Source organism: Lacerta agilis, chromosome 16, assembly GCF_009819535.1.
Source record: "Lacerta agilis isolate rLacAgi1 chromosome 16, rLacAgi1.pri, whole genome shotgun sequence".
NCBI lineage: Eukaryota > Metazoa > Chordata > Lepidosauria > Squamata > Lacertidae > Lacerta > Lacerta agilis.
Genome location: NC_046327.1, coordinates 28,043,097 through 28,069,753, shown reverse-complemented (window position 1 = coordinate 28,069,753; position 26,657 = coordinate 28,043,097). Strand labels below are relative to the sequence as shown.

The window sequence follows — 26,657 nt, the reverse complement described above, 5'->3', positions numbered from 1 at the left end:
TAGATATTCCCACTCACTCCTCATCTGTTTGTCACCTTGATTTCTTATTTTGGATGTCATACTGGCAAGCTCTGCATATTCAGTTAATTTATTTAGCCATTGTTCTTTCCCTGGGGTCTCTCTTTGTTTCCAATATCTTGCATATACCGTATTTTTCGCTCCATAAGACGCACTTTTTTCCTCCTAAAAAGTAAGGGGAAATACCTGTGCGTCTTATGGAGCGAATGGTGGGCCCTGGAGCTGAATTGCCCAGGGGCCAAAAGCAGAGTGTGCTTTTTATTTTACAAAGAGAAAAGGGAGTGTTGAAAGGACCCCACTCAGCAGCTGATCAGCAAGATCGGGAGAGAGATAAGAGTCCCGGCTCCCTTTCAGCCCCGCCCTCCATTGTTGAATGTGCTGCAGAGGGAGGTTGTTTGTTTCCCCAAGGCATGTGACTGGCTGATTAGATTATCTGTCTGGAAACAGTAGAAAAGGCTCCCTTTCCTTAAGATTTTTCAGAAATGTGAGTTAAACCCCATTAAAATGGGGCTTTTCCTCTTTGCTTTTCCCCCTTTGCAAAAGGAGCTTTGCTTTTCCCCCTTTGCAAAAAAAGCTGCAAAACCTTTAGCTGATCCTCAAAACAAACAAACAAAAAACAACCCAGGGCTTTTCCCTTTGCAAAAAAAGCTGCAAAACTTTTAGCTGATCCTAAAAAAAAAGCCTTTTGCTTTTGCAAAAACAGCTGCAAAACTTTTAGCTGGTCCTCAAAAAAGCCAGGGCTTTTCCCTTTGCAAAAAAGCTGCAAAACTTTTAGCTGATCCTCAAAAACAACAACAACAACAACAACAGGGTTTTTAGAGGAGGAAAACCAGAAAAATATTTTTTCCCTTGTTTCCTCCTCTAAAAATGAGGTGCGCCCTATGGTCCAGTGCGTCCTATGGAGTGAAAAATACGGTACTATCCTCACAGCTGTTGCTGCACATAGAAATAGGCTGTGATCTTTCTTTGGTAACTCATTCCCAAGTATGCCTAAGAAGGAACGCTTCCGGTTTCTTGGGAAATGTGAATTTATTTATTTTTTAACTCGTTGTACACCATCTCCCAAAATTCCTTTGCTCATTTACATTTACACCATAAATGAATAAATGTACCCTCTACTTCTAGACATTTCCAGCATAGTTTTGAGCCTCTTGTATACATTTTAGTCAGTTTGATTGGTGTCAAAAACCATCTATACTGCACTTTGTTGGTATATTTTCTTTTATATGATCATGCAGAGTTCATTGTTGAATTCCATATTTTTCCCACTCAGCAATTTCAATAATATGCCTAATATCAATAGCCCATTTTGTCATTGCCTCCTTTATAAGTTCATCTTTAGTCTTCCATTCCAGCAATAGTTAATATATTGTAGAGATTTATTTTTGTTAGACCCTAAAATCACTTTTTCAAATTCTGGTTCTTCTTGTACAAATCCTCTTTATCTTTTTTAAACATCTGCTTTGTTTGGAAGTATTGAAACCAGTCAGGTATCTAATTTGACATCTCCTCCGTATCTGTTAGTTTTATGTTGCCATCTTTATATACAAGGAGGTATTTGTCCTTTTCCCAGATCCTATCCATATTTATCCTTTTTACTGCAACCACTTTCACCAACCAGGAGTGTTACTTTCTAAAATATATTTATGCCTCATCCAGACCTTAGACAGACCCCTTCTAAACACATGACTTAAAAATCCCTTGTGAACCCTAGTTTTCCTATACCAGAGATATACACGTGCCACCTATAAATCAGATCAGCACCTTCTAAATCCAGTATATTTACATCCTTCAATGTGATCCACTCTTTCATACATATTAAACAGGTTGCATCATAATATAATTTCAAATCTGGGAAAGCAAATCGCCCTTGATGTTTTTCATCTGTTAGTATTTTATATTTAATCTTTGTTTTTTTCTTTTGCCATAGAAAGTTTAGTATGTCTTTTTCCATTGTGTAAAGCAACTGGAGTTGGATGTTACCGGTAATGATTGAAATAAAAATATCATTTTGGGTAGAACATTCATTTTAATTACAGATATCCTACCCAAAAATGACAGATTCATTTGCTTCCATTTTTAAAAGTCTTTTTTAATTTCGGTCCACACTTTTATAGTTATCTTGAGTTAAGTTCAGATTTTTAGATGCAATCCAAACTACTAAGTATTTAATTTTCTTTTCCACTTTAATTCCTAAGTCATTTCCCAATTCTCTCTTTATTTGGTTATTTATATTCTGAGTTAGCATTTTCATTTTATCTTTATTAATACAGAAAAGGCTAAGGTCCACTAGAAATGAAGTTCATCCACCTGGTAAATAAGGGATATCCATGTTAATTGTGTTTTTATTTTTACAGACTTGTTATAGTTTCTAATATATCAAAAGTCTGGAATGTATTACTGATGTCTCTGGCCACGTTTTTGGTCTCTTGACCTGTTTTCTATGATAATCTTGTTCTATGCTTGATTTTGAACTTTTATTAATAAATTTACATTTTAAAAAAACAGACGAAGATGGTGGACATGTTGCCACCTAATAAAGCATAAAATCAACAATATACATACAGCATAGGTACAAAATATCATTCCTCATACATTCAAATAAAAATGTTTATAATTCACTAATCACTCATCTCCGCCCCCCGCACAATACAGAAACAGTATTGTGAATGAGTCCTGAGTACAGTGGTACCCCGTGTTACGCACGCAATCCATTCCGGATCACACTACGTAACACAGGCATATGTAACGCGAATGCCCCCCCCCCCAAGAAAAAACCCGGAAGTTTGCAGGTTTTTACGCTTCTGCGCATGTGCGAAGTGCACGGAATGCTTCTGCACACCCACACACTCCTCGAAGGTCTTCCGAGTCGCGGACGTGCGTAACCCAAACGTACACAACACGGAGTGTACGCAACATGAGTATGACTATCTGTTTCTTAAAAGACACTTAATGCAACATTCAGATCAACTTTTGACTGAGGAAGGAGCTTATTATTGTTTGGTGTGGTGCGAAAATAGCAAAATACTGATCTAGGGTTTCCTTGCTCCCAACTACTCATAAATGATGTGTTAGTTTGTCCACAATGGCTACATCCCATACACTGTGATACAACAGTGACAAGTCCAGGCATTCCATATTCCTCTGTTTTTGAACTATCGCTAAGCTGGTATTAGAAATATTAGTAACTCTTTTAATGTCTGAATTACTGTGCTCATATATACTTAATAGACATAATTGAGGAGTAAGCTCAATGTTTTCTTTCAATATCTGAACTATTTTCTGAGAAACCTCAAACAGAAAGCATGCCACTAACAAGCATTCCTAATCCTACCATAGTATGCACCTTTATGACCACAATTTATCCAACATATTTTGAGTTACACCTACTAAAACCACCGGGGCAAGTAAAGTTACAGCTGTGTCAAAAGGGATTTGCAGAGCAATTTGAAGTTTCAACTATCAGCTGATTGCCAGTGCTTCAAAGACTCTCTGCAGGCACCAATGATCAGCTGATAGTAGGAGCCTGAAAAGAACCTTGCACAGCTGAAATCCCAACAATCATCTGAGATCAGCTGCACAGAAAGCAGTTTGTATTCAAAGTGCTTCCTCCAATGCTTTGAATACAAACAGCTTCCCTTGGAAACAAAGAAAAAATGAGGGTTTTCTTCTCTTTCCAGAGGAAGCTATATGAAGTTTTTTCCACAAAGGCGAAAATGCTCCATTTTAGGAACATTCTCCCCCCCTGCAGATACTTTAAGGCGCCTCCTGTCCTGGCTCCACTCATCAGATTCAGAACTTGAGCTTTCACCACAACCAGGTTTTATTCAGGAATTCAGTACAGTGCCCAAACATAGGTCTACAGGTGACAAAATAAGGCACAACAGAGCTTTAAGTTATATGACTAGGTATTGCTAAGCTGCTGATTCAACGAGCAACATACTGTGCCGGGCAGGCACTCCTGAGTTGGCCAAACATGCAGTGTCAGCTTGCACCACCACTGGCGTCACTGTGTCCTTTGAGATTGAGATGCTGAAACTAGCTACCGGTAACTACCTGGGTATCACTCCCAAAGGGGAAGGCTTCTCTCTGAATGGAAAGGGCTCTCTGGCCAGTTCTCTTGCAGGTACAGAAGCACCCAAAAGACCCAGAGATAATTCATTCAAGCCCTCCTGGAGATCAAAACATCCCCCCCATCCAATGTCACTAGGACCTTCCCCTACATCTTCCACATCTTGGTGTCCATAACCATCAGCCCCAACCCACTAGAGCCCTTGCCAGATCAGACTCCCCCAAAACCATCCCATTCCTCCTTTGCATCAGACCACCATCTCCAGGAAGTCTCCTAGGGACTCATTACATCTCCCTTTAACCAAGGATGAGCTAATTGACATTTACAGGTACCCTCTTTGAAAGTGCGCTCCCAGCTGGGCGGTATCTGATTTTCAACACTGTGATATATCGTCAGCTAAACATTGCGATATACCAATATATCACAATGTCCAAAATAAGGATGTAGAGGCATTGGCTGACTTCAGGGTTTTTCCTGCACTGTGATTTTTGCCAGCACTTCCTCTTGTGATTTGCTGCCCCTTGCATGAGGCAGGGGAGAGCTGAGTCGGCAGAGTTAACAGGGGCTGCAGGAATCAAAAGAAGCTTTGGCTGGCTTCATCGTTTTTCCCATTGTAATTTTTGCATGGCACATACACACACACCATGATTCGCAATATATTGCCAGGTCAAAAATTATGAAACAAATATCACGAAATGGACTTCAAACCAGTTTTAGACAATATATTGATATTTCGCCCAGCCCTACAGATGACTGGTGCTGAAAGCACAGCTTCAAAGGGGGTTGCTATACCCACCAAACAACAGATTGACAATAGTACAAAACTCCTTTGAACTTTTAACAGATTATGCAATGATGTCAAGTGATTTACAGGTGGTCTGCATGTGAAAGGAGAGGTAAGCATATCGTTCACTGGCCAGATCACGTTTCCTAACCTTGCTCTAAAACAAAATTTTCTTTTTCCTCTTTCGTGTATGTTGACTAGACAGTATCATAGAGATTCTTGGCCTTCCCAAGTACTGCACAGCACACACACCAGAAAAAGCATCCTGACAATATATTTAAAAGTATTTGTACATAGGTTATCAACAACCAAGGGTTTTCCAGGCTTTTTAGGTATTCTTGGCAGATCCCAAAGCAATTATTTTCAGTTCACAAAAAAGTAATATCAAGATACCTAGCGTGTGGACATGCAGGTTTATGTTTATGCAGCACTGTCCAGTAATATGGACAGGCATACTGCATAATTAGTAACACAACCACTTTTCAGTAGCTATGGTTATCTACACACATGCCTTCTCATTCCATTTAAGAAAGACAGTTCTAATAGAACTGGCTACAAACTTGAGACATTATGAAGCTAAAGTTAAGCATGTTTAAGACCTGTTGATTTCAGTGCCAGAGATATATGAGCAGGTGCTTAACCCAACATGGTTAATTGGGCATATGCTCAGCTCCATGCAGAATTAAGCATCTACATATTTTAAAATTAGGAAAAGCAGAGGGCCTTGGTACCGAGAGATGTTTATGGATAGTGCAGCTTCTGCTGCCATTGTGGTGGGGACTCCAGGTCTAGTGCATGCTGGTTGCTGGGACACTTACAAAACAACACATAAGCCCCACATTCCTTCCTTCTTGCAGTTGTTATTGTCATATGCTGACAGTGAACTGCTTTTACTTTGCTTAAAAAGTTGGGAGGCAGAATACTACAGGGTTCAACAAACCTCCCCCACATTTCCATTTTAGAGTTGGAAGGAAGAAGAGGCTCACAATGAATTTTAGAAACCAAAAAGTCATATTGAAAATGTCTTGCCCAAAAATGGCAACTAGGCATTCCATTTTTGCAACTGTTACCCTTGTTTAAAGAATCATTCGGCACCTAGCATATATATCTGAGTTTCTTAAGTCTGGGATAAAATTGAAGAACAAGCGAGAATCTTAAAACAAATTTCAAACCACAGTTTGCTTATAGTCCACTTGATTGGGGGGATGGACCCCAGGATGTTTGCTTGTCTTGAAGCTGGTAATCATAGTTTTCCAGTTCAAAAAAATGGGAAACTATGACTAGGCACTACTGCATAGCATTCCAGTATACCACGAAGGGATGAATGAAGAGGCTTGTTGTGTATTCATTTTGTATTTTATGTTATGAACCACTCTGTGATCTTCAGATGAAACAGGGTATTCAAATTTTAATAATAATAATGCCAGATCTATAAGGTCCTGTTGACTGTGGAATGCGGAGTTGACTTTTGGTATAAAGGTAGCATCAGTCCATTATACTACAAGATCTTTATAGAAAATACACAATTCTTTTAAGATGGACATGGGCCCAAGTTCAGACACGAGTGTTACTGAGGTCACAGAAACCAGGAACAGCACTTTGAACAATAGGAGTCAGAGTGGCACCTCCTTCAGGGGCTTGTACAGTAGGTGTTGTAAGACCATCATGACAGTATGTAGATCCCATGTTGGGAATCTATGTTGTATCACGGACTGCTTGAGATAAGGATGTGAGCTGTACATAGCCAATGAACATCTAGATAGGATTGAGGACAATGCTGAAACCTGTCTTCTCAATGTTTTTTGTTTGAGCCCCAGTTTGAACCCATCTTGTAGGAACAGTATAATTTCTGGTAGTGCCACTTTGGAAGTTTTTGTGTTTCTTCTTGCACCAACATAAGAAGGTCTCCCAGGTAGAACCACAGGGGTGACTGGTTTGTGGGAGGCAAAGACTGTTGGGATTATAGTCCAGCAATCCACCCCTTTGTGAGTCTTTTCCTGGTGGTCTTCTAGATGGTCAAATTCAGCCATACCGAGTGGATGATTGAGCAGCTCCTGATGAGCTGGCAGAGTCTATGGTAGTACTATGGCCAGACACACTATTTCTGAGAACCACAGCTGACTTGGCTAAAATGGCACTGAGGCATTGCAGGTACCATTAGAATGAATTCTGTCTTCTCCGGCCATATTTTCTTTAGCAAATTGCAAGTAAGGGGGTCAGATGAAAGGCATCCATCCCTTCCACCATGTGGGATGGGAATCTGGTGAAGTATCTTCTAAGTTGGTGGTTTGAGTCAGATGTGAATACAGTAGTTTCACTTCATTTTGTGCCACATTTTCTTGTGTATCTGTCTACAGAGGTGCTACCCCCCCCCCAGGCATTAGCACTGGTCTGCTCAGCCAATCCACCTGAATGTTTTGTTCCTTTGACATGGTTCATTGTCAGGGAGGAGAGATAGTAAGCTTCCTTTTATTGACAGTGCCCTGAGTAGGATGACATCCAGTTAGAAGTACAGGTGAATCCCTTCCTTAAATATTGTACCATGAGTGACCATGATTGTCATGAATATTCTCAATGCTGATTTCAGGCCAATCAGTCAAACACATGTGATCACTGCCACACAATAGTATTTTATAGTTTCTTTATCTTTCATTATAATCAACACGACTGAACTGAAATGCTTTATCAACCCACTCAAATATTTGTAGCGCGCCTGCACATTGGGGGAAAAACTGACAAGGATGAACCAATGATACAAAAAAGGGTCCAAATTTGCAGATCCCTGGATGGAAGCTATGGTAGTTTCAAATGCTTCTTCTTGATGCTACCACTGACATAACTGGCAGACATATAAGTAGTCCCTTCCCTGCAGTTTGAAATTAGAAGTCTTCCCCACATTTTTTTCTTCCTACGCCCTCTTAGTGGTGAGTTCCTCTGATCCAACACATATTGTAGCATTTTTAAAAGAAACTTTTGCAACAATATCCCCAGAAGGAAGGGCAATCCTGTTCCTTTTCAGGATAGTGACAGTCACCAGATATTCATCCCCACACATTATCAGATTTTTTAAAGTCAAAACTGTCACTTTCTTCTTCTTTTCCCATCAGCAAACATCTCACTGCTCCAAAGGTTGATACCAAATGCTTTCATCTTTGGAAAGAGACAATGCTTGGAATACTATATACTGCCTCAGTTCAAAAAAAGCTATTGCGAAGTTGGGAAAGTTCAGCAAAAGGCAACTGAAATGATCAAGAAGCTGGGAAAACATTCCTGTGAGGTAACATTACATCTGGAGGGGTTCTAGTTTAGGGGGGGAATGTGAGTAAATGGGGAGGGAGCATAATAAAAGATGTATAAAACTCTGCAAGGTGTGGAGAAAGTGAAAAGTGAAGAATGTTCCCAATAATACTAGAACTAAGGGTCATTCAATGAAGCTAAATGTGGGAGGATTGAGGGCAAAAAAGGAAATACTTCACACAGAGCATATTATAGAACTCACTAGCACAACATGCAATGACAGCCACCAAATTAGACAGCTTTAAAACAGGTAAGATAAATCCATGGAGAATAAAGCTATCATCAGCTACTACCACTATGGGAGACTATATGGCTCTGTATACCAATGGCTGGAGTGGAGATTATAAGTGGAAGAATGCTTGTGCACTCATGTTTTGCCTCCAGGCTTTCTACACACATCTGGTTGGCCACTGCAGGAACAAAATGTTGGACTAAATGGACCTTTGTTCATATGTTCCTTTTTAGACCCCATGGCTCCAGGCATGAATGAGTTAACATTCAATTTCCTCCTCCAGGCACACCTCCCATAGGAAATGGGAAAGTGCCCCAGTGACCCTTGCAATCTCCCATTTCATGATTTTTTTTGGGGGGGGGTTGCCTGGTTATAGTAGCTCACCTCAAAAAAGCATCATCAATGGAGGATTGGGAGCATTATTTTTAAAACAATTGGGTCAAGAACTTTCATTAATCATTTTGATTCATCAATTAAAACTGCAGCCCTAATGTTAAAACAAAGGGGGGAATTCAGCATAACACTAAATACATGCACACAACAAGGTCTACTCGTGCAACAAGACTCCCCCTCCCCCTGTAAGGCTGCATGTCCCCTAAACCTTTTCTGAGGGTTCCCCCAGCCTTCCAGAGGAAATTGGGGGGCACAGGGGGTAGATAGAGGGACGATAGGAAAGAAGTCCCAGGTGTGCAAGCAAACATTCCATGCATGTAACAACTTAGTTGAATTTCACCTTTCATTTCCATCAATGAATAACCTTCAAGTCATCAGGAACTGTAAAGGTTTTTGATATAAGCATGTTTATATTGAAAGTCTTAATAATTTTGTAGCAACCCTGCATAGAGTAATATAAGCAAACAGTGACCTCTTCCAAGCTTAGGAAAATACAATCTAAAAGGTTAACAATGAAGGTGAAAATTGTAACAAGTAATGAATATAAACAAAAACTGTCCTAAACCTGTGTAAACAGTTGGTAGCTGGATGATGTGACAAGTCTGTAGTTATGAAATGGCACTCCATGCAAACAAAATACAAATAAATTATTTCAAAACACAAATTTCATCATATTTTGGGAATATATTGTTTCCCTGGAGACAAATTGCATTTGATAGCTTCTGTTGTGACCATGTTAACTTAATAATCCAAACAGCTATCACATTATTTCTCACTTTCTCTCTCTCTCCTACCCCATAAATGAAGCTGCCTTTTATCAAGTCAGACTCATCTGACCAATAATGCCTACTCCAGCGATGTCCACAGCACCTGGAGGTATGGCAGTGATTTTTAATTGCTACGGGCAGAAATGTTTCCCATCACCTGCTGTCTAATCTTTTTAACCAAAGACGCCAAGGACCGAAACTGAGAAACATGCAGAGTATACACTCTAACACTGAGCGTCCCCATTCTTCCTACCCTTACTGTCTTGATTTAAAAAATTGTTCTTAACATGATCTTATGCACGTTTGCTCCAAAGTAATTCTTACAGACTTCGACCACAGCGCCACCCGTGTCCTATAGTAATTCTTACAGACTTCAGTGGTACTTATGCCCAAGGAAGTAGAGATAAAGGAATATCAAAGTTGACTCAACAGCAACTTCCAAGTGCTGTTCACCCACATGCACAATGAAGAAGCAAGAGTGAGGCCAGGACTATGCATTGCACAGCATGTCTTAAAACACAGCTAAACAACAAATGCGGGTGGCGCTGTGGGTTAAACCACTAAGCCTAGGGCTTGCTGATCAGAAGGTTGGCGGCTCAAATCCCCACGGCGGGGTGAGCTCCCGTTGCTTGGTCCCAGCTCCTGCCCACCTAGCCGTTCGAAAGCATGTCAAAGTGCAAGTAGATAAATAGGTACCGCTCTGGCAGGAAGGTAAACGGTGTTTCCATGCGCTGCTCTGGTTCACCAGAAGCGGCTTAGTCATGCTGGCCACATGACCCGGAAGCTGTACACCAGCTCCCTCGGCCAGTAACGCGAGATGAGCGCTGCAACCCAAGAGGGGTCCCTTTACCTTTACCTTTAAACAACAAAAAGAAGGTACTCTGCTGGAAAGAGTCTACTTTTTCATACCCCAAATTCAAAATTAGAGTAAGCAGAGAGATGTCACCATAAAATCAGACATTTTGCAGACAACTGTTCCAAGGGAAAACCAAGTATTCAACAGCTAAGTCAGCATCCTCAGGGGCATTTCACCTGCTTTTCTGTTTTCTTTCTGTCAATCTGACCTTGAGGTAAGGGAGAAATTTAGACTGCATGGCCAAGGGTTCTCAGGGGAAGACAGCAAGAGTTAAAGCAAGCCACCCTTTCTAGAAGCAATAATCCCAGAATCTGTTTCTCTCCTGTGACTCAACTGATTTAAAAGTGAAGCAATTCACATCCCTGCCACCATCATTTAAGACAAAAGGAAACTTTCAGGTAGTTGCAGGTGGCAGAAATGCAGGAGCAACTGTCACAAGAAGGTAACAGGAAATAAGAGCAGAATTATGGTTGCATGGGCAAATAAAGATTTTAGAAGTACAGACATGTGTGCTGGGTAGCAGGACAAGATGGTAGCCAGTGTATACATTTTAGAAAGTTTCTGTGAGAGACATGACTGATTTTGCAAGTAGAAGGTGAGAAGACCTAGCTGTATCAATGAACAGTCCAAGAGAATAGAGGCCGCCTTCTTATGCAGCCTTAGGTGGGAGTTAAGCCCCCAAAACATGGTAGGACTTTCTTCTAAGTAAACATTCATAAGTTGCTGCTGAAAACAAGAGATCAACAGTTTGCTTTCTTTGCCTGCAGAAATACAGGTGAAACCCGAAAAATTAGAATATCGTGGAAAAGTCCATTTATGTAAGCAATTGTTTTCATTAGCTACTGGAGTTTAATATATGAGATAGATTCATGACATGCAAAGCTAGATATGTCAAGCCTTTGCTTGTTATAATTGTGATGATTATGGCGCACAGCTGATGAAAACCCCAAACTTGAAATTGTTAATTTGGGGTTCTCATCAGCTGTACGCCATAATCATCACAATTATAACAAATAAAGGCTTGACATATCTCACTTTGCATGTCATGAGTCTATCTCATATTTTAGTTTCACCTTTTAAGTTGAATTACTGAAATAAATGAACCTTTCCACGATATTCTAATTTTTCGAGTTTCACCTGTACAGATCACTCACAGATAGGATAAACCACTTTTAAGACCTAGATGATAAGCACACTTTCAGGGACTGCCTCACTATTTATCTTCAAGACTTGAATGATTTAAGAGTCATGAGACAATCAAGAGAAGGCAACTAGGCTAGCGAAGACCAGCAGAGATGTGTGCCACTCCTTGCAATGTCTCCTAATGTGAGAACAATAATCATAGAATCATAGAGTTGGAAGAGACCACAAGGGCCATCCAGTCCAACCCCCTGCCAAGTGACCTGTTTTAAAGTGGCAACAGTAATGTCTATCTCAAGTAAGACACAGGAGGAAAGTCACATTCAGTGTGGAAAAGAGTGCAAAGAAATCTTGAATTATTATTATTATTATTATTATTATTTATTGAATTTATATACTGCCCTATACCCCAGGGTCTCAGGGCAGTTCACAGAAAAGATCAACATAAAAATGAATGATAGCAGTATAATATATAAAATAGGTATGAGTAAGAAAATAATTTAATGTGGAGTGTATGAAGACTCAGAGATTCAATTGGATCATTCAAATTACATTACTGAAGAGACATTATGACTTTATGCACTGAAAACTGCTCATCCCTACCAATTACATGAACGTGTTGTAACCTCCACTGAACACAATGGCCAGAATTGGGTTATTTATATCATATATTGCTGAAATATGAATGAGACTTCTGGACACACATACAACCACTTTACTATTCCCTTTGTGCAAGACAACAAACAAATCAGGAAGTTTTCAGTTAACTATGGTTTCCTATTTTGCCAAAGTAGGGGTTGCCTTTGAAGACTGTTCAGAAACTGCAACGGGCGCAGAATCTGGGAACCAAATTGCTGAGCAGACAGTCTGAATATGTAACACCCGTTCTAGCACAACTGCAAGGGCTTCTAATAAGTTTCCAGGATCAATTCAAGATGCTAGTTTTGACCTGTTAACCCTTATGCAGCACAAGACCCCAATACCTCAGGGGCCACCTCTCATCACATGAACTAACACAGACTCTCCGCCCATAATCTAAGGCCCTTCTCCATGTGTCTTGTCCGAGGGAAGTGAAGAGGGTACCAAGATGGGAACTGGGCTTCTTAACAGTTGCTTCCCATTTACAGAACACTCTCCCCAAGGAAGCACACCTGGTGCCATCATTACCCATATTTAGGCATTGGGCAAAAAACTCTTCTCCATTGGGCTTTTCACTTTTAATTATCTGTGCCCCTCCTTCAGTGGATTGGATGTCTTACTCCTCAGCTTTTACACCATTTCAATTGTACGTTGCTTTTAACACCCGGACAACACCATTACTGGCCACAACATCATCAAACATACCATGTCAGGACTATTTAATTGCTCATCTTCTAACATTGTGTATGCCATCAAATGCCAACAGTGCCCTTCAGCTCTCTATATTGGACAAACAGGCCAAACCCTACGCCAAAGGATAAATGGACACAAATCTGACATCAGGATTCACAAAACAGAGAAGCCAGTAGGAGAACACTTCAATCTCCAATGGCATTCTATACAAGATCCCAAAGTAGCTGTCTTATTACAAAGGAATTTCAGAAATAGACTAGAAAGAGAAGTTGCTGAATTGCAAACTTATCACCAACTTAAAACCATGGAGAGACCTGGTCTGAATAGAGACATTGGATTTTTATCTCATTATACATGACAAAGCTATTTTTAGCCATCTCACCCCTTGCTTTCCCCTGTAAAGCCAATTGCAGTCATTAACAGTCAACAGGCTTACCTCACCTATCTGCCAATGACCCATTCCCACCACCCTTCTGAGTAATACCCCTCCCCACCCTCTCACTATATATAAGGGTCTGGTGACTTCTGTTTCAGTGTATCTGAAGAAGTGTGCATGAACACTAAAGCTCATACCAAGAACAAACTTAGTTGGCCTTTAAGGTGCTACTGGAAGGAATTTTTTATTTTTTTATTTTGTTGCTTTTAATATATGCTTTAAGCTGCTTTAAGTTACTTTTTGTTTTTTTAAAAGTGACTCATAAGTTCAAATCAGAACAACAGGCTTTCTAACAAGGTGGGTGCATTGTACAACCACAAGGCTGCTTCATATGCATTCATAAGCAGAGATGTGAGACTATCCAAACATAGCCAGTGGATCTTGCTTTCAAGTAAACATGCATAGGATTGCTCTGCATTGACTTTGTGGTAAGCGGCACTCCCACATTTATGAAAAACGTTTCTGCTACAGAAAAGAACATTATCCACAATGTAAGGTAATATACTATCAGTATATACAGTATTTTTAAGACAATCCATTTTATACCAAATCAATATTAGAAATTGCAAAAACAGCTAATTAAATGCATATTGCACATAGAAGAAATGGATCTATTCCCTTGGTTTATTAACAGACAAAAGGGCACTTTTAATTTATTAACAGAATATATGCTGATTTGTTTCTGCAAACTTAATTTTAAAACATTTAAGCCTTTCTGTTACCAAATATGTATCTTAAAAAAATTAGTGGCACCAAATCAGATTCAGAATGACTTGAGTTGTTTTGAGATTGCTTCCTTTGTTTGACTCCTTGTTTGTAAGATTTTAAAACTACAAGGAATTTATATTTGTTCAGATTTTTTTAAGGTAGATTGGCTTTTACTTCATAATGTGGGGACTCACATAGACTGCTCAGGATTCACTTAAAACTTTAGGCCAGAAAGAATCTTAGGCACAGAATTTTGATATTTGATTCTGGGTATGTGAATTATGTGAACTTTCAGATCTGTCATTTGGAAGGAATTATCAGTAGTTTTGTATGTATTTTGTGACTTGGTATTACAGTACTATTATTCTTAATGATCCTAGGTATTAGGGCCATGTGAATTATCAGAACAATCTTAAATACATAATTGCATTGTTTGGTGTGACATTTATTTAACTGATCTGGTTGAAGACTCAAAAAGGAAACCTATTTTGATTCAGTGATACAGTGACTACAAAGAAATATTGAATGGTAATCAACATTCTATGTATTTTATTGCTGAGAACATAAACTGGTATCTTGCTGACTGTTTGTATAAAGCCTAAGAGGTAATAAGAATTTTACAGAGAAGATCCATGGTACATGGAAAGCCATTACCTGCTATATAAATCTCATCAACAAGGAAAACTGAGAACAACTAACTGATGAAGTGGTAAAGAAGAATATGTAGGAGCCAGATACAGTATATCTAAAATAAGGACCAAGGCAGATCTGCCACAGGGTGGCTAGGGAAGGATTGCCTATGCATTGACACCAGTAAAATCCTGCAATGAAAATGCTGCTGTGTTGAGTGCTTCTGTTCAGCCATTCCATTCTGCCACTCCATCATGTTCCACAGTCAGTTAACATCCTACACCAAGTATGCTTAGACCTCAATTGTTTGAGGACTTTCCCCCGCTTCATGGGAGGGGTTGGAGGGGACTAGACTAGACACACAGATGTCAGATCCCAACTAAAATAAAAGCTTGGATTTCTACATTGATTTCTATGGGCATGATTTCCCATAGACATTTAAAAATAGCTTCTTATTGTGAACCAGGAAATGACCTACCCAAACAATGAGACTATTTGCTATAGCCTTTATTTATTTAGAACCATCAAGCTAGAAGAGACCTCAAAGGTCATCTGGTCCAAATCCCTGCTGGTGCAGGAAAACCCATTGCTATAGCATACATCTTCTTTGATCCTCCTATTCCAGTCATTCCATTCCTCATCCCACCCATTTTTTCCTTCTCTATGGCCAGTCAGCATTCCATGGGCACTGAGCAAGCACAAGATTCACTGGGCTGTTTTTGAGGGGGGGGATACACAAGTACTCAATCTCAGCTAATGTATTGGATTTCTTCATTTAATTTCTCTGCGCAGCTCTCAAATCCAGTTTTCAAATTTCCCTCACTCCTCAAGTCAGTCAGCATTCCATAGGCATTGAGCATCTTCAGTCTTCATTAGAATGTTTTGGGAGGGGCAGAAGGGATAAGGGTTTTTTCAAAGATTTGTTTATACTTCTGCAAACCTTCGTTTCCCCAAATCTATTCATACCTCCCTCTTCTGTGTTGTCATTTTGGCTATGTAATCAACAGCAGTAAAGAACAGAACTGTAACTAAAATATAGGATTATGGTACAAATGAAAGTTATTTTCCTCATTATTAAACAAGAACTGAAATAGAAAGGCACAGGTCAAACCATGCTATGCTTTGATCAGCCTAGTAAGTGACTGAACAAGTGGGATGTTCCTCTCTTTAGAACTAAAGGCAAATATCAAAAGGTAGAGTAGTCCAATTTCACCTGAAGACAGAGCTAGATATATCCCAAGGCCCTCTTATTATCTGGTGTCAAAAGTGTTATAAAGTGTTACTCTTTTCTACCTCAAAAACCACTGATTTCTGCACGGGGTGAAATCAATTAGTAACAGCCAGATCGACAAAATCTGCTAGCCAATAGGTTTTAGCCGATTTAGACCCTCCAATGTCGCCTCAATGTGACGGTGCTTCCAAGTTCTGCTAGATAAAAGGCACTAAAAGATAAAGCCCCTTCATGGATCACTGCCTTGTCGTGGCGAAGGGGCTTGAATTACTCAGGCAAGCTATGGACAGGTCAAGATGGACAGGTCATAGCGGAGAGTTTGGACCAAACGTGATCCACCTGGAGAAGGAACTGGCAAGCCGCTCCAGTATCCCTGCCAAGAAAACTCCATGGACAAAGACAACAGGCATATAAAAGATATGACGCTGGAAGATGAGCCCCTCAGGTCGGAAGGCGTCCAACTTGCTACTGGGGAAGAGCGGAGGACAAGTACAAGTAGATCCAGAGCTGATGAAGCGGCTGGGCCAAAGCCGAAAGGACGCTCAGTTGTGGATATGCCTGGAAGCGAAAGGAAAGTCCAATGCTGTAAAGAAAAGTATTGCATAGGAACCTGGAATGTAAGAACCATGAACCTTGGTAAGCTGGATGTGGTAAAAAATGAGATGGCAAGAATAAACATTGACATCCTAGGCATCAGTGAACTAAAATGGACAGGAATGGGCGAATTCAGTTCGGATGACTATCATATCTACTACTGTGGGCAGGAATCCCGTAAAAGAAATGGAGTGGCCCTCATAGTCAACAAAAGAGTGGCGAAAGCTGTACTGGGATGCAACTTCAAAAATGATAGAATGATCTCGATACGAATCCAAGGCAGTCCTTTTAACATCACAGTAATCCAAGTTTATGCACCAACTACCAGTGCTGAAGAAACCGAAATTGATCAATTCTATGAAGACTTACAACACCTTATAGAAATGACACCAAAGAAGGATGTTCTTCTCATTATAGGGGATTGGAATGCTAAAGTAGGAAGTCAAGAGATAAAAGGAACAACTGGCAAGTTTGGCCTTGGAGATCAAAATGAAGCAGGGCAAAGGCTAATAGAGTTCTGTCAAGAGAACAAGCTGGTCATCACAAACACTCTTTTCCAACAACACAAGAGACGACTCTACACATGGACATCACCAGATGGGCAACATCGAAATCAGATTGATTATATTCTCTGCAGCCAAAGATGGAGAAGCTCTATACACTCAGCAAAAACAAGACCTGGAGCTGACTGTGGCTCAGATCATCAGCTTCTTATAGCAAAATTCCAGCTTAAACTGAAGAAAGTAGGAAAAACCACTGGGCCAGTAAGATACAATCTAAATCAAATTCCTTATGAATACACAGTTGAAGTGAAAAACAGGTTTAAGGACTTAGATTTGGTGGATAGAGTGCCTGAAGAACTGTGGATGGAGGCTCGTAACATTATACAGGAGACAGCAACGAAAACCATCCCAATGAAAAAGAAATGCAAGAAAGCAAAGTGGCTGACCAATGAGGCCTTACAAATAGCGGGGGAGAGAAGACAAGCAAAATGCGAAGGAGATCGTGAAAGATACAGGAAATTGAATGCAGATTTCCAAAGAATAGCAAGGAGAGACAAGAGGGCCTTTCTAAACGAGCAATGCAAAGAAATAGAGGAAAATAACAGAATGGGAAAAACCAGAGATTTATTCAAGAAAATTGGAGATATGAAAGGAACATTTCGTACAAAGATTACCACAATTAAGGACAAAAGTGGAAAGGACCTAACAGAAGCAGAAGACATCAAGAAGAGGTGGCAAGAATACACAGAGGAATTATACCAGAAAGATATGGAGGTCTCATACACCCCAGGAAATGTGGTTGCTGACTTTGAGCCAGACATCCTGGAGAGTGAAGTCAAATGGGCCTTAGAAAGCCTTGCTAACAACAAGGCCAGTGGAAGTGATGATATTCCAGCTGAACTATTTAAAATTTTAAAAGAGGATGCTGTTAAGGTGCTGCACTCAATATGCCAGCAAGTTTGGAAAACTCAGCAGTGGCCAGAGGATTGGAGAAGATCAGTCTACATCCCAATCCCAAAGAAGGGCAGTGCCAAAGAATGCTCCAACTACCGCACAATTGCACTCATTTCACACGCTAGCAAGGTTATGCTTAAAATTCTACAAGGCAGGCTTAAGCAGTATGTGGACCGAGAACTCCCAGAAGTGCAAGCTGGATTTCGAAGGGGCAGAGGAACCAGAGACCAAATTGCAAACATGCGCTGGATTATGGAGAAAGCCAGAGAGTTCCAGAAAAACATCTACTTCTGCTTCATTGATTATGCAAAAGCATTTGACTGTGTCGACCACAGCAAACTATGGCAAGTTCTTAAAGAAATGGGAGTGCCGGATCACCTCATTTGCCTCCTGAGAAATCTCTATGTGGGACAAGAAGCTACAGTTAGAACTGGATATGGAACAACTGATTGGTTCAAAATTGGGAAAGGAGTACGACAAGGCTGTATATTGTCTCCCTGCTTATTTAACTTATATGCAGAATACATCATGCGAAAGGCTGGACTGGATGAATCCCCAACCGGAATTAAGATTGCCGGAAAAAATATCAACAACCTCAGATATGCTGATGATACTACCTTGATGGCAGAAAGTGAGGAAGAATTGAAGAACCTTTTAATGAGGGTGAAAGAAGAGAGCGCAAAATATGGTCTGAAGCTCAACATCAAAAAAACTAAGATCATGGCCACTGGTCCCATCACCTCCTGGCAAATAGAAGGGGAAGAAATGGAGGCAGTGAGAGATTTCACTTTCTTGGGTTCCATGATCACTGCAGATGGTGACAGCAGTCACGAAATCAGAAGACGCCTGCTTCTTGGAAGAAAAGCAATGACAAACCTAGACAGCATCTTAAAAAGCAAAGACATCACCTTGCCGACAAAGGTCCGTATAGTTAAAGCTATGGTTTTCCCAGTAGTAATGTACGGAAGTGAGAGCTGGACCATAAAGAAGGCTGATCGCCGTAGAATTGATGCTTTTGAATTATGGTGCTGGAGGAGACTCTTGAGAGTCCCGTGGACTGCAAGAAGATCAAACCTATCCATTCTCAAAGAAATCAGCCCCGAGTACTCACTAGAAGGACAGATCCTGAAGTTGAGGCTCCAGTACTTTGGCCACCTCATGAGAAGAGAAGAATCCCTAGAAAAGACCCTGATGTTGGGAAAGATGGAGGGCACAAGGAGAAGGGGACGACAGAGGATGAGATGGTTGGACAGTGTTCTTGAAGCTACTAACATGAGTTTGGCCAAACTGCGAGAGGCAGTGAAGGATAGGCGTGCCTGGCGTACTCTGGTCCATGGGGTCACGAAGAGTCGGACACGACTGAACGACTGAACAACAACAACAAAAGATAAAGAAATAGCCTTAAACTCAGAGAGAGTCAAGTCCAGACTCACTAGGATGCTCAACAATATACAAATCCCATTCTACTTTAAATTAAAATAACCACCCAAATTTGTGGTGTCTACTAATAACTGAATAACTTGATTAAACATTACAGTCCATGTTATCACTTAGATTAATCTTTTTTTAAAAAAAATTGAAGAATGTGTCACAGATTAATTACATAGCATTTTTTAAAAATATATATATTAAAGCAAGTGCTTATAAAATTGCACGTGGCAATTTAAAGAGGCATCCATCACAACCTGGGCTGCTCAGTTAAAAAATCTTTCTTATTAATAGAACTATTAGTTTGTTGATATGCTTACTAAGTATCATTAAGGGGGGCATTAATGGATGGCATCTCTCTACCACAAGGATGGGGAACCACTCCAGACTGGTGAACCACATTGTTATTCTCCCCCGCCCCGCCCCATCTGCACAGGCCAAGTTTGACAGGTAGCTCCCCTGTCAATTGCCTGACATCGTAATAACATGAGGTGACCTTTTTTGCCTGCTATTTTGCACAGCACTTTGAGCAGGGCTTCTGAAAATATGACAATTGGCTGATTGTTGGATCTTCCAAAACCCAGTTCAAAGCACCACAGAAACAGCACTTTAGAAATCTTCAGAAGCCACAATGAAACTGCTAGCTTGCCCTGCAATGAAAGAGCCTTGGCAAGCAATGCCAATTAGCTAATCAGTAATGCCTGCAAGCACCCCTTCTGCCAAGCCCTGCCCTTACCTGCCCCAGACCTGACATCATACATGACATCAGGTTAGGGCAGGTGGACATGGCTTAGTTGAAATAGCCTGATGGGCCAAATGGGAAGGCCTGGCAGGCATAATTAGACCCACAGGCCAAAGGTTTCCCAGTACTGCTCTATCACAGTCTCTTCTCCCAACCTACCAGAATTGCAGAACACACAACCAGGACAAGGATTATGGCAAGGAAGGTTATACACCCCTGATCCTGATTTTTCCCTAGGAATGACTTATGTACAAACCCCAGCCTGCATTACTGTGATGAGATATAGAGGGAACCTCATGTTTGCCTTATGTATAGTTTTAACCAGAGAATGTTAATACAGCACTGTGCAATTTAAAACAATCTTGAAAATCAATATGTAACTTACGATGCAATCTAGGAGTTGGAAATCTGTGACCTTCCAGATGTTGTTGGATTTTGTAAACCACTTGGAGGTTTTATTTATAACCAAGCAGTATATAAATTCTGTTAAATACATTCCGATTCAAATCAGCCCCAGCCAGCATGGCTGTTGTCAGACAGAGATGATGGGAGGTGTAGTTCAGTAACATTATGCAGGGCCACAAGTTCTCCATCTCTCTTAGATGTGTCTAACTCAAATAGGGTTTACTTCTGAATAGACACATACAGTACAGGATTGACTGTTACTGTCATGTTGTTCTAGGATTCCAAATACAGTAAATAATATAGCAACTCTAAAAAACCAACATCACAGCTCTGCAAACTGATTAATAATAGTTTAAAAATATGTGTAATTCTAAAATTTGTGGTCATGGTCAACTAACATTTCTTCCAACAATACATCAAAACTGATCAATGAATCACCCACAGAATTATAAATTAACACTTCCAAGTCTTAATAAGCTTTGATGAATGGGCTGCAACGTCTCAATGCTTTTTACATGAGAATAAGTAAAACACAGGCAATGTGTCTAGTATTTCTGAAATAAAGAAGTTTTGCAACACCAAAAGTGTATTATCTAAAGCACCCAACACATGCTAATTATATTCTACATTTTTATAAGTACTACTGACACTCTAGGCATTAAATTAAGACTGTTTACAACTTGAAACCGTGGCCAAGGTCTTCATAACTCATAACCAATCAAACAAACAAAAAACAAGAGCTTGATAAACATGTTGTGCTTGTTGCATGGTCCTTCAAGAAATGCAGGGCTGTCATGCACCTGGCAGTCTGGTGAGCTTTTTTTGGCTTGGTTCTGAAGGCCTCCTCCTCCTGTCCGACATTCTTAAACATTTAATTGCTGTGACAAGCATTTCAAAAATTAATGGATAAATATTCCATAAAATTTCTGCCAAACAATAATCCTTAATACAAGGCCATATTATTGTATGGTCAGATAAAATCCCAAGCAAGTGTTTTTAGGACTGCAGTCTTGGGGGTGGGGAGAGACTTTTTCAGGTCCATAAAAAGGTAGCCAGATTAGAGCCTTGTTATAAAATCCATGTTCTACAATGGAGCTAACCACAAAGTCCTTTTAAATACAAGCTAGATTCATAAATACAAATTCTTTGAAAGCAGCTGGATTAAAACAAATTTGAAGTTCTTTATGTAGTAAGTTTTACAATTACCACACACATTTTGATTTAAACGATTTGAGAACTGATAGTTCACCAGGAAGTTCCATTAGCTATATGCATAAAAGAATCAATCATTGTTCAGGTGTATGAAACAGTGGTGTATAAAATCAAATGGAACCACGGCCCTCACCATTAGAAGGCACCCCTCATAAAAAGGCCTCATACTGCAAAAAATATAATAAAACCTGAAATAATATGAACAGAGCCGATCAACATCCAATCACTTCTTAAAGGTTGTGTGAACAAAGTAGATTCATCCTTGACAAAAGCCACTATGCAGATCCAAAGTATAATTACACAGAGGTATCTCTAGCAACAGCATCAATATTTTAGGTTAGGAGGAAATGCAGAGGAAAAAAGGCTCGGTTTTTATTCTAAATGGAAGCCATAGGGTGGGCCTATTCAAAGTGTGTGCGGAGTGGGGGTGGGGAGAGGAGGGAGCAAAGAGAAAAGAAAGGAAGCTGCCTCATAAAGAGCCAGCCACAAGGCCTCATGGGTCTGACACTTCTTAAGAGGCAGCGCTATAATGGACCAAAAAGAATCAAAGGCATCCACTGAGAGATGCGATGTTTAATGAAGAGAGAGAACCACGTAGAAGGGGTATGTGGTGGTGGGGTGGGGGTGGCGATTTGTACAAATCAATACTTACGGCTAACTTTCATGCTGCCAAACGCCGAAGGCTGCTGCACCGGCTTGCAGCTTTCTGCAAAGGAGGTGGTTCTCGGCCGCCCTGACATGGTTCCTCGCCTTTCCACCCCCCGCTCTCGCCGGATCAACTCCCCTTCGCTCCTCTTCGCTCCGTTTCTTCCTCCTCAGGTGCCGAAAGGGAAGGAGAAAGGCGGAGGGCGTACAGATCCAGGCTCTCCCCCTTCCACCGAAAAAACCCCACCCTTAAAAAAATAATAAAGAGGGGGGGCTCCCCCTCAAAGACTGTCTCTTCCCCCCCAAAGCCCTTTTTCGCCTTATCGTGAGAGGGCCGCCATCCTCTTCCTTTCCAGCAGCAGCAGCGGCGGCGGCGGCGCCGGGGCCCGCGGCGGCCCAACCCTGCACAATCCAGTCACCGCCCCCCCGCCCACCGACGGCCCCTTTCCCGATGCGAGGGAATAAGAGGAGCCGGGCTTTCTCGGGGGTGCTACTCCTCCCGTCCTTCCTTAGTGGAAAGTCAGTCACATGAGAAGGAGAGGGCGGCAGCAGAGAGAAAAGAGAGGTGCCCCCCCTTTTCTCCCTCTTCTTCTCCTCCCCCCACCCCGGGGTGGGGGCGCTGGGGAGACACGGTAAAAAGGGCGGACTATTCCTCGCCCCCCTCCGACTGGCGGAGGAATACGAGATGCGAGGCGCCTGAGAGGCGGGAGATGTGGAGCCTGGTTCCGAAAAGGATCCGGCGCCAGCGAAATTCGGCGGGGCCGTGTGAGGAGAGGAGGCGGCGGCGTGTGAGGTGATGGCCTGACGACGAAGGGGCTCCTTCCTCCCTTTCCCTCAGTCGTTCTTCTTCTCCTCAGCGCGGGGACAAGCCAGGCCTGGCGCTTCTCCTCATAGCGCCCACAAGGCGGGCAAGTGGCGTCCGGAGGGGCGGCTCAGGCGGAGGGCGCTGCAGTGCGGTTGGCGGACAACGAGGGCGGCAGGGCGGTCCATGGCGCTGCTGCTGCTGCTGGCGGCGGCGGCGGCTCCTCCCGGCCCGGCCGGCTGAAGCGTTGGGTCGCGCTTGGCGCCGCCTTTTCGCCCGAGCTCCTTTGTCCGCTGCGCGCTGTGGGGCCGTTGCAGTTCCTCCTTCGCTATTTGTTCCTGCGGCGGCGGCGGCTTCCGTACTCTGTCTCTGGGCTGCTAGGGATAGCCGCGCTTACGCAGCCTTACTAAGTGCCCTTCGAGAATGCTGAACCGAGCGTCCCGTTCTGTCGGACTCGAAAGGCGCCGCTGCGCTTTCTTCCATACTACACCAAAAAAGGGGGAGGAGGGAGGGGAAGAAGGAGCAGCAGCCTGCTAACGCTTACGCAACCCGGCTAAGTGTTCTCCGTGAATGCCAAACCGAATGGCCGAAGCTGTCTAGACCCGAAAGGAATCGGGGCTCCAATCAGCGAGAGCTGCGGCGGAAAGCCCTCCCTCCTGGCACTACATCGCCACCAATGAGCGATGGTGAAAGGAAACGTCCTCCGCTCCGCGAGAGAGGCCAATCATATACGAGCTATGAAAAGAACCAAAGAGTGTACCAGTCCCTTCCCTTTCAGTACCCAGTAGGAAGCCGCTGTCCCTAAATTGTCGCTGCAGCAGAGCCAATGAGACGAAAGGATGTTTCCCACGACAGTGGGACGGGCCCGGAGACCGTCTGATGCAAAATGGGTGGGGCCTAAGGCAAGAGTTGCTACACCCTGCCCAGCTCGCTTCAGCGCAGAAGGGAAAGGAAAAAGCCTCGCCTAGTGAGCACGTCGCGCGGGGAGGGGGTTTGGGCGGAGACTTGATTTGGCTTGATTCAGATTGGTTCTTCGCGCCTGAAGTGCTGTTTTGTGATTGGGCGGCCGTGCTGAGGCGGCCTGGGCACACCAACCAGCTTCCTTTCCGGCCCGATGTTCGCCCAGATCTCGCATCTGACGCGTGCTTCTATTGGAGGAAGTTTCTTTCCAATAATGAGCGAGGGCGCGGCTTCACCTTTCTTTCTCGCCTAGCTCAGTTCTGAGATGGGGGTGGGAGGGCAGTAGTTTCTTTTTTATGCGAAATGTGTTGGCGCCGCCCTTGAAATAGGCCGCAAATCGCAGCCGCATCCCAGGCGCTATGCAGTTTGAGGGCTTGGCAGGAGGGACAAATGCGAGCTTCCTTCGCCCTATACAGTACTCCTTAAAGCGGCCAGGCAGATGCTTCCGGAAAATGATAATTAATAATAATAAAATTTGTATACTACCTTTCATCCGAAGATCTTAAGGCAGCTCACAGCAAAATAAAAACACAAAATACATAATAATAACAAAAAACAGACCCAGAACCACCTTTCCCACATAAGCACATTTAAAGTGACATAGTATGTTAATCAGGGTTGGCCCTACCATGAGGCAGAGTGAGGCACTTGTCTCCATCAAGTGCTGAGGTAGTGGGAGTGGCCAGAGCAGCCAGCAGCATATGACCTGCCCTGTACCCCCTATGCTAGCCTGCTGCCCTCACATGTGAAAAATGCTGTCCTTTTGACCAGGCTTCTATATGTGCCTGGACGGTTAAGTCAAAGGTGACAGGTTGCGGCACTCATCTTGCTTTCAGGCTGAGGGAAGCAGGCGTTTGTCCAACACAGACAGCTTTCTGGGTCTGTTATGTATTGAAGTTCTCACCCTAGGCCACTAGGGGTGTTGTGTATATAGTTTCACTCTGCCCACCTTGACTGCAGTTCTCACTCCGGTCCACATGCAAATGAAGGATTGGGTAGCTAGAGAGAGTTGTTACTGTTGCATGTTACTGAGTACAGTGGAACCCCAGGTTACGCACCCGAACCGTTCCGGGTTGCCGTGCGTAACACGGGCGGGCGTAACTCGAACACATGGGGGGGGAACACCCCAAAAAAGGAAGTCGCGCGATTTGAGCACTTCTGCGAGGTACCACTGTAAAACAAAACTCTATAAGAACTGCATCCATTCAGAACTGTTCATGAGCCAAACACCAAGATGCAAAAAGGTTGGAAGCCGTCCAGAGAGGCTGGGGCAACTCACCTTCATCATACATGCAGATTCATCCCAAAAATGCCGTGAGGCACTCACAGGCAAAAAAGAAGTGATAAGATACTTGCATACACACAAAGCCAAAAGAGCAGCCATCCCCACTCTCCATGCTTTGCTTGCTATGTCTACCCTGATTGTTTTTTTAATAGAATGGGATGCATTTAAATAATTAGAGGCAAATGTATCTGTATAACACTGAACGTGAAAAAACAAGGAAGAAAACAACAGATTGCAAAGGATCAGTAAAACTGAAAATTTGGAAGAGAAGTATAGCCATACGAGCAGTATGATTTTTAAAGTATTATAGAAAATAATAATATCTCCAAAGTCCTTCTTTTTCTAAAGCAAGATTACCATGGAAAAAGAACAAGGGCAGATAGGCTTTGCTTAAGGGCTCTCCAAAAGACTAATACAATAATTGTCTCTACAGTTAAATCCTCTACCATTGATAGCTATTTAACACTCTAGAAATAGCTAGTACATTTGCTGTTTACTATGCGTCACCTTGCCGACAAAGGTCCGTATAGTTAAAGCTATGGTTTTCCCAGTAGTAATGTATGGAAATGAGAGCTGGACCATAAAGAAGACTGATCGCCAAAGAATTGATGCTTTTGAATTATGGTGCTGGAGGAGACTCTTGAGAGTCCCATGGACTGCAAAAAGATCAAACTTATCTATCCTTAAAGAAATCAGCCCTGAGTGCTCACTGGAAGGACAGATCCTGAAGTTGAGGCTCCAGTACTTTGGCCACCTCATGAGAAGAGAAGACTCCCTGGAAAAGACCCTGATGTTTGGAAAGATGGAGGGCACAAGGAGAAGGGGACGACAGAGGACGAGATGGTTGGACCGTGTTCTCGAAGCAACTAGCATGAGTTTGACCATACTGCGGGAGGCAGTGGAGGATAGGGGTGCCTGGTGTGCTCTGGTCCATGGGGTCACGAAGAGTCGGACACCACTGAACAACTGAACAACAACAACAATGCGTCACTGTGCTTCTGGAAAAGCCAAGGGAAGAAGATATTGCAGCATTCCACACTCTACTTTACCCAAACCATTAACAGCTCACAGAGAGTTCTTAGAAAATAAATAAATAAATAAATTTTATTTATATCCCACCCTCCCCGACCAGAACCAGGCTCAGGGCGGCTAACACCAATAAAATTACAATAAAACATTAAAAAGTAAACAGGAATGGCTTAAGCTGAAGCTGTTGTTACTAATGAAAGTT

At 42.2% G+C, this 26,657-nt stretch overlaps 1 protein-coding gene across 2 annotated transcripts in view; it reads right to left on the bottom strand.

Moving 5' to 3' along the window:
* Window positions 1-22,600, bottom strand: part of GSK3B (glycogen synthase kinase 3 beta) — a 61,067-nt gene extending 38,467 nt beyond the window's left edge. For both annotated transcript variants that reach the window (XM_033172973.1, XM_033172974.1), the window contains exon 1: window positions 22,387-22,600. In XM_033172973.1, the coding sequence (XP_033028864.1) occupies window positions 22,387-22,474 (88 nt within the window). In that variant the 5' untranslated portion in view covers window positions 22,475-22,600. The remainder of the gene's footprint in view (window positions 1-22,386) is intronic.
* Between the last annotated feature and the right edge of the window lie 4,057 nt (window positions 22,601-26,657).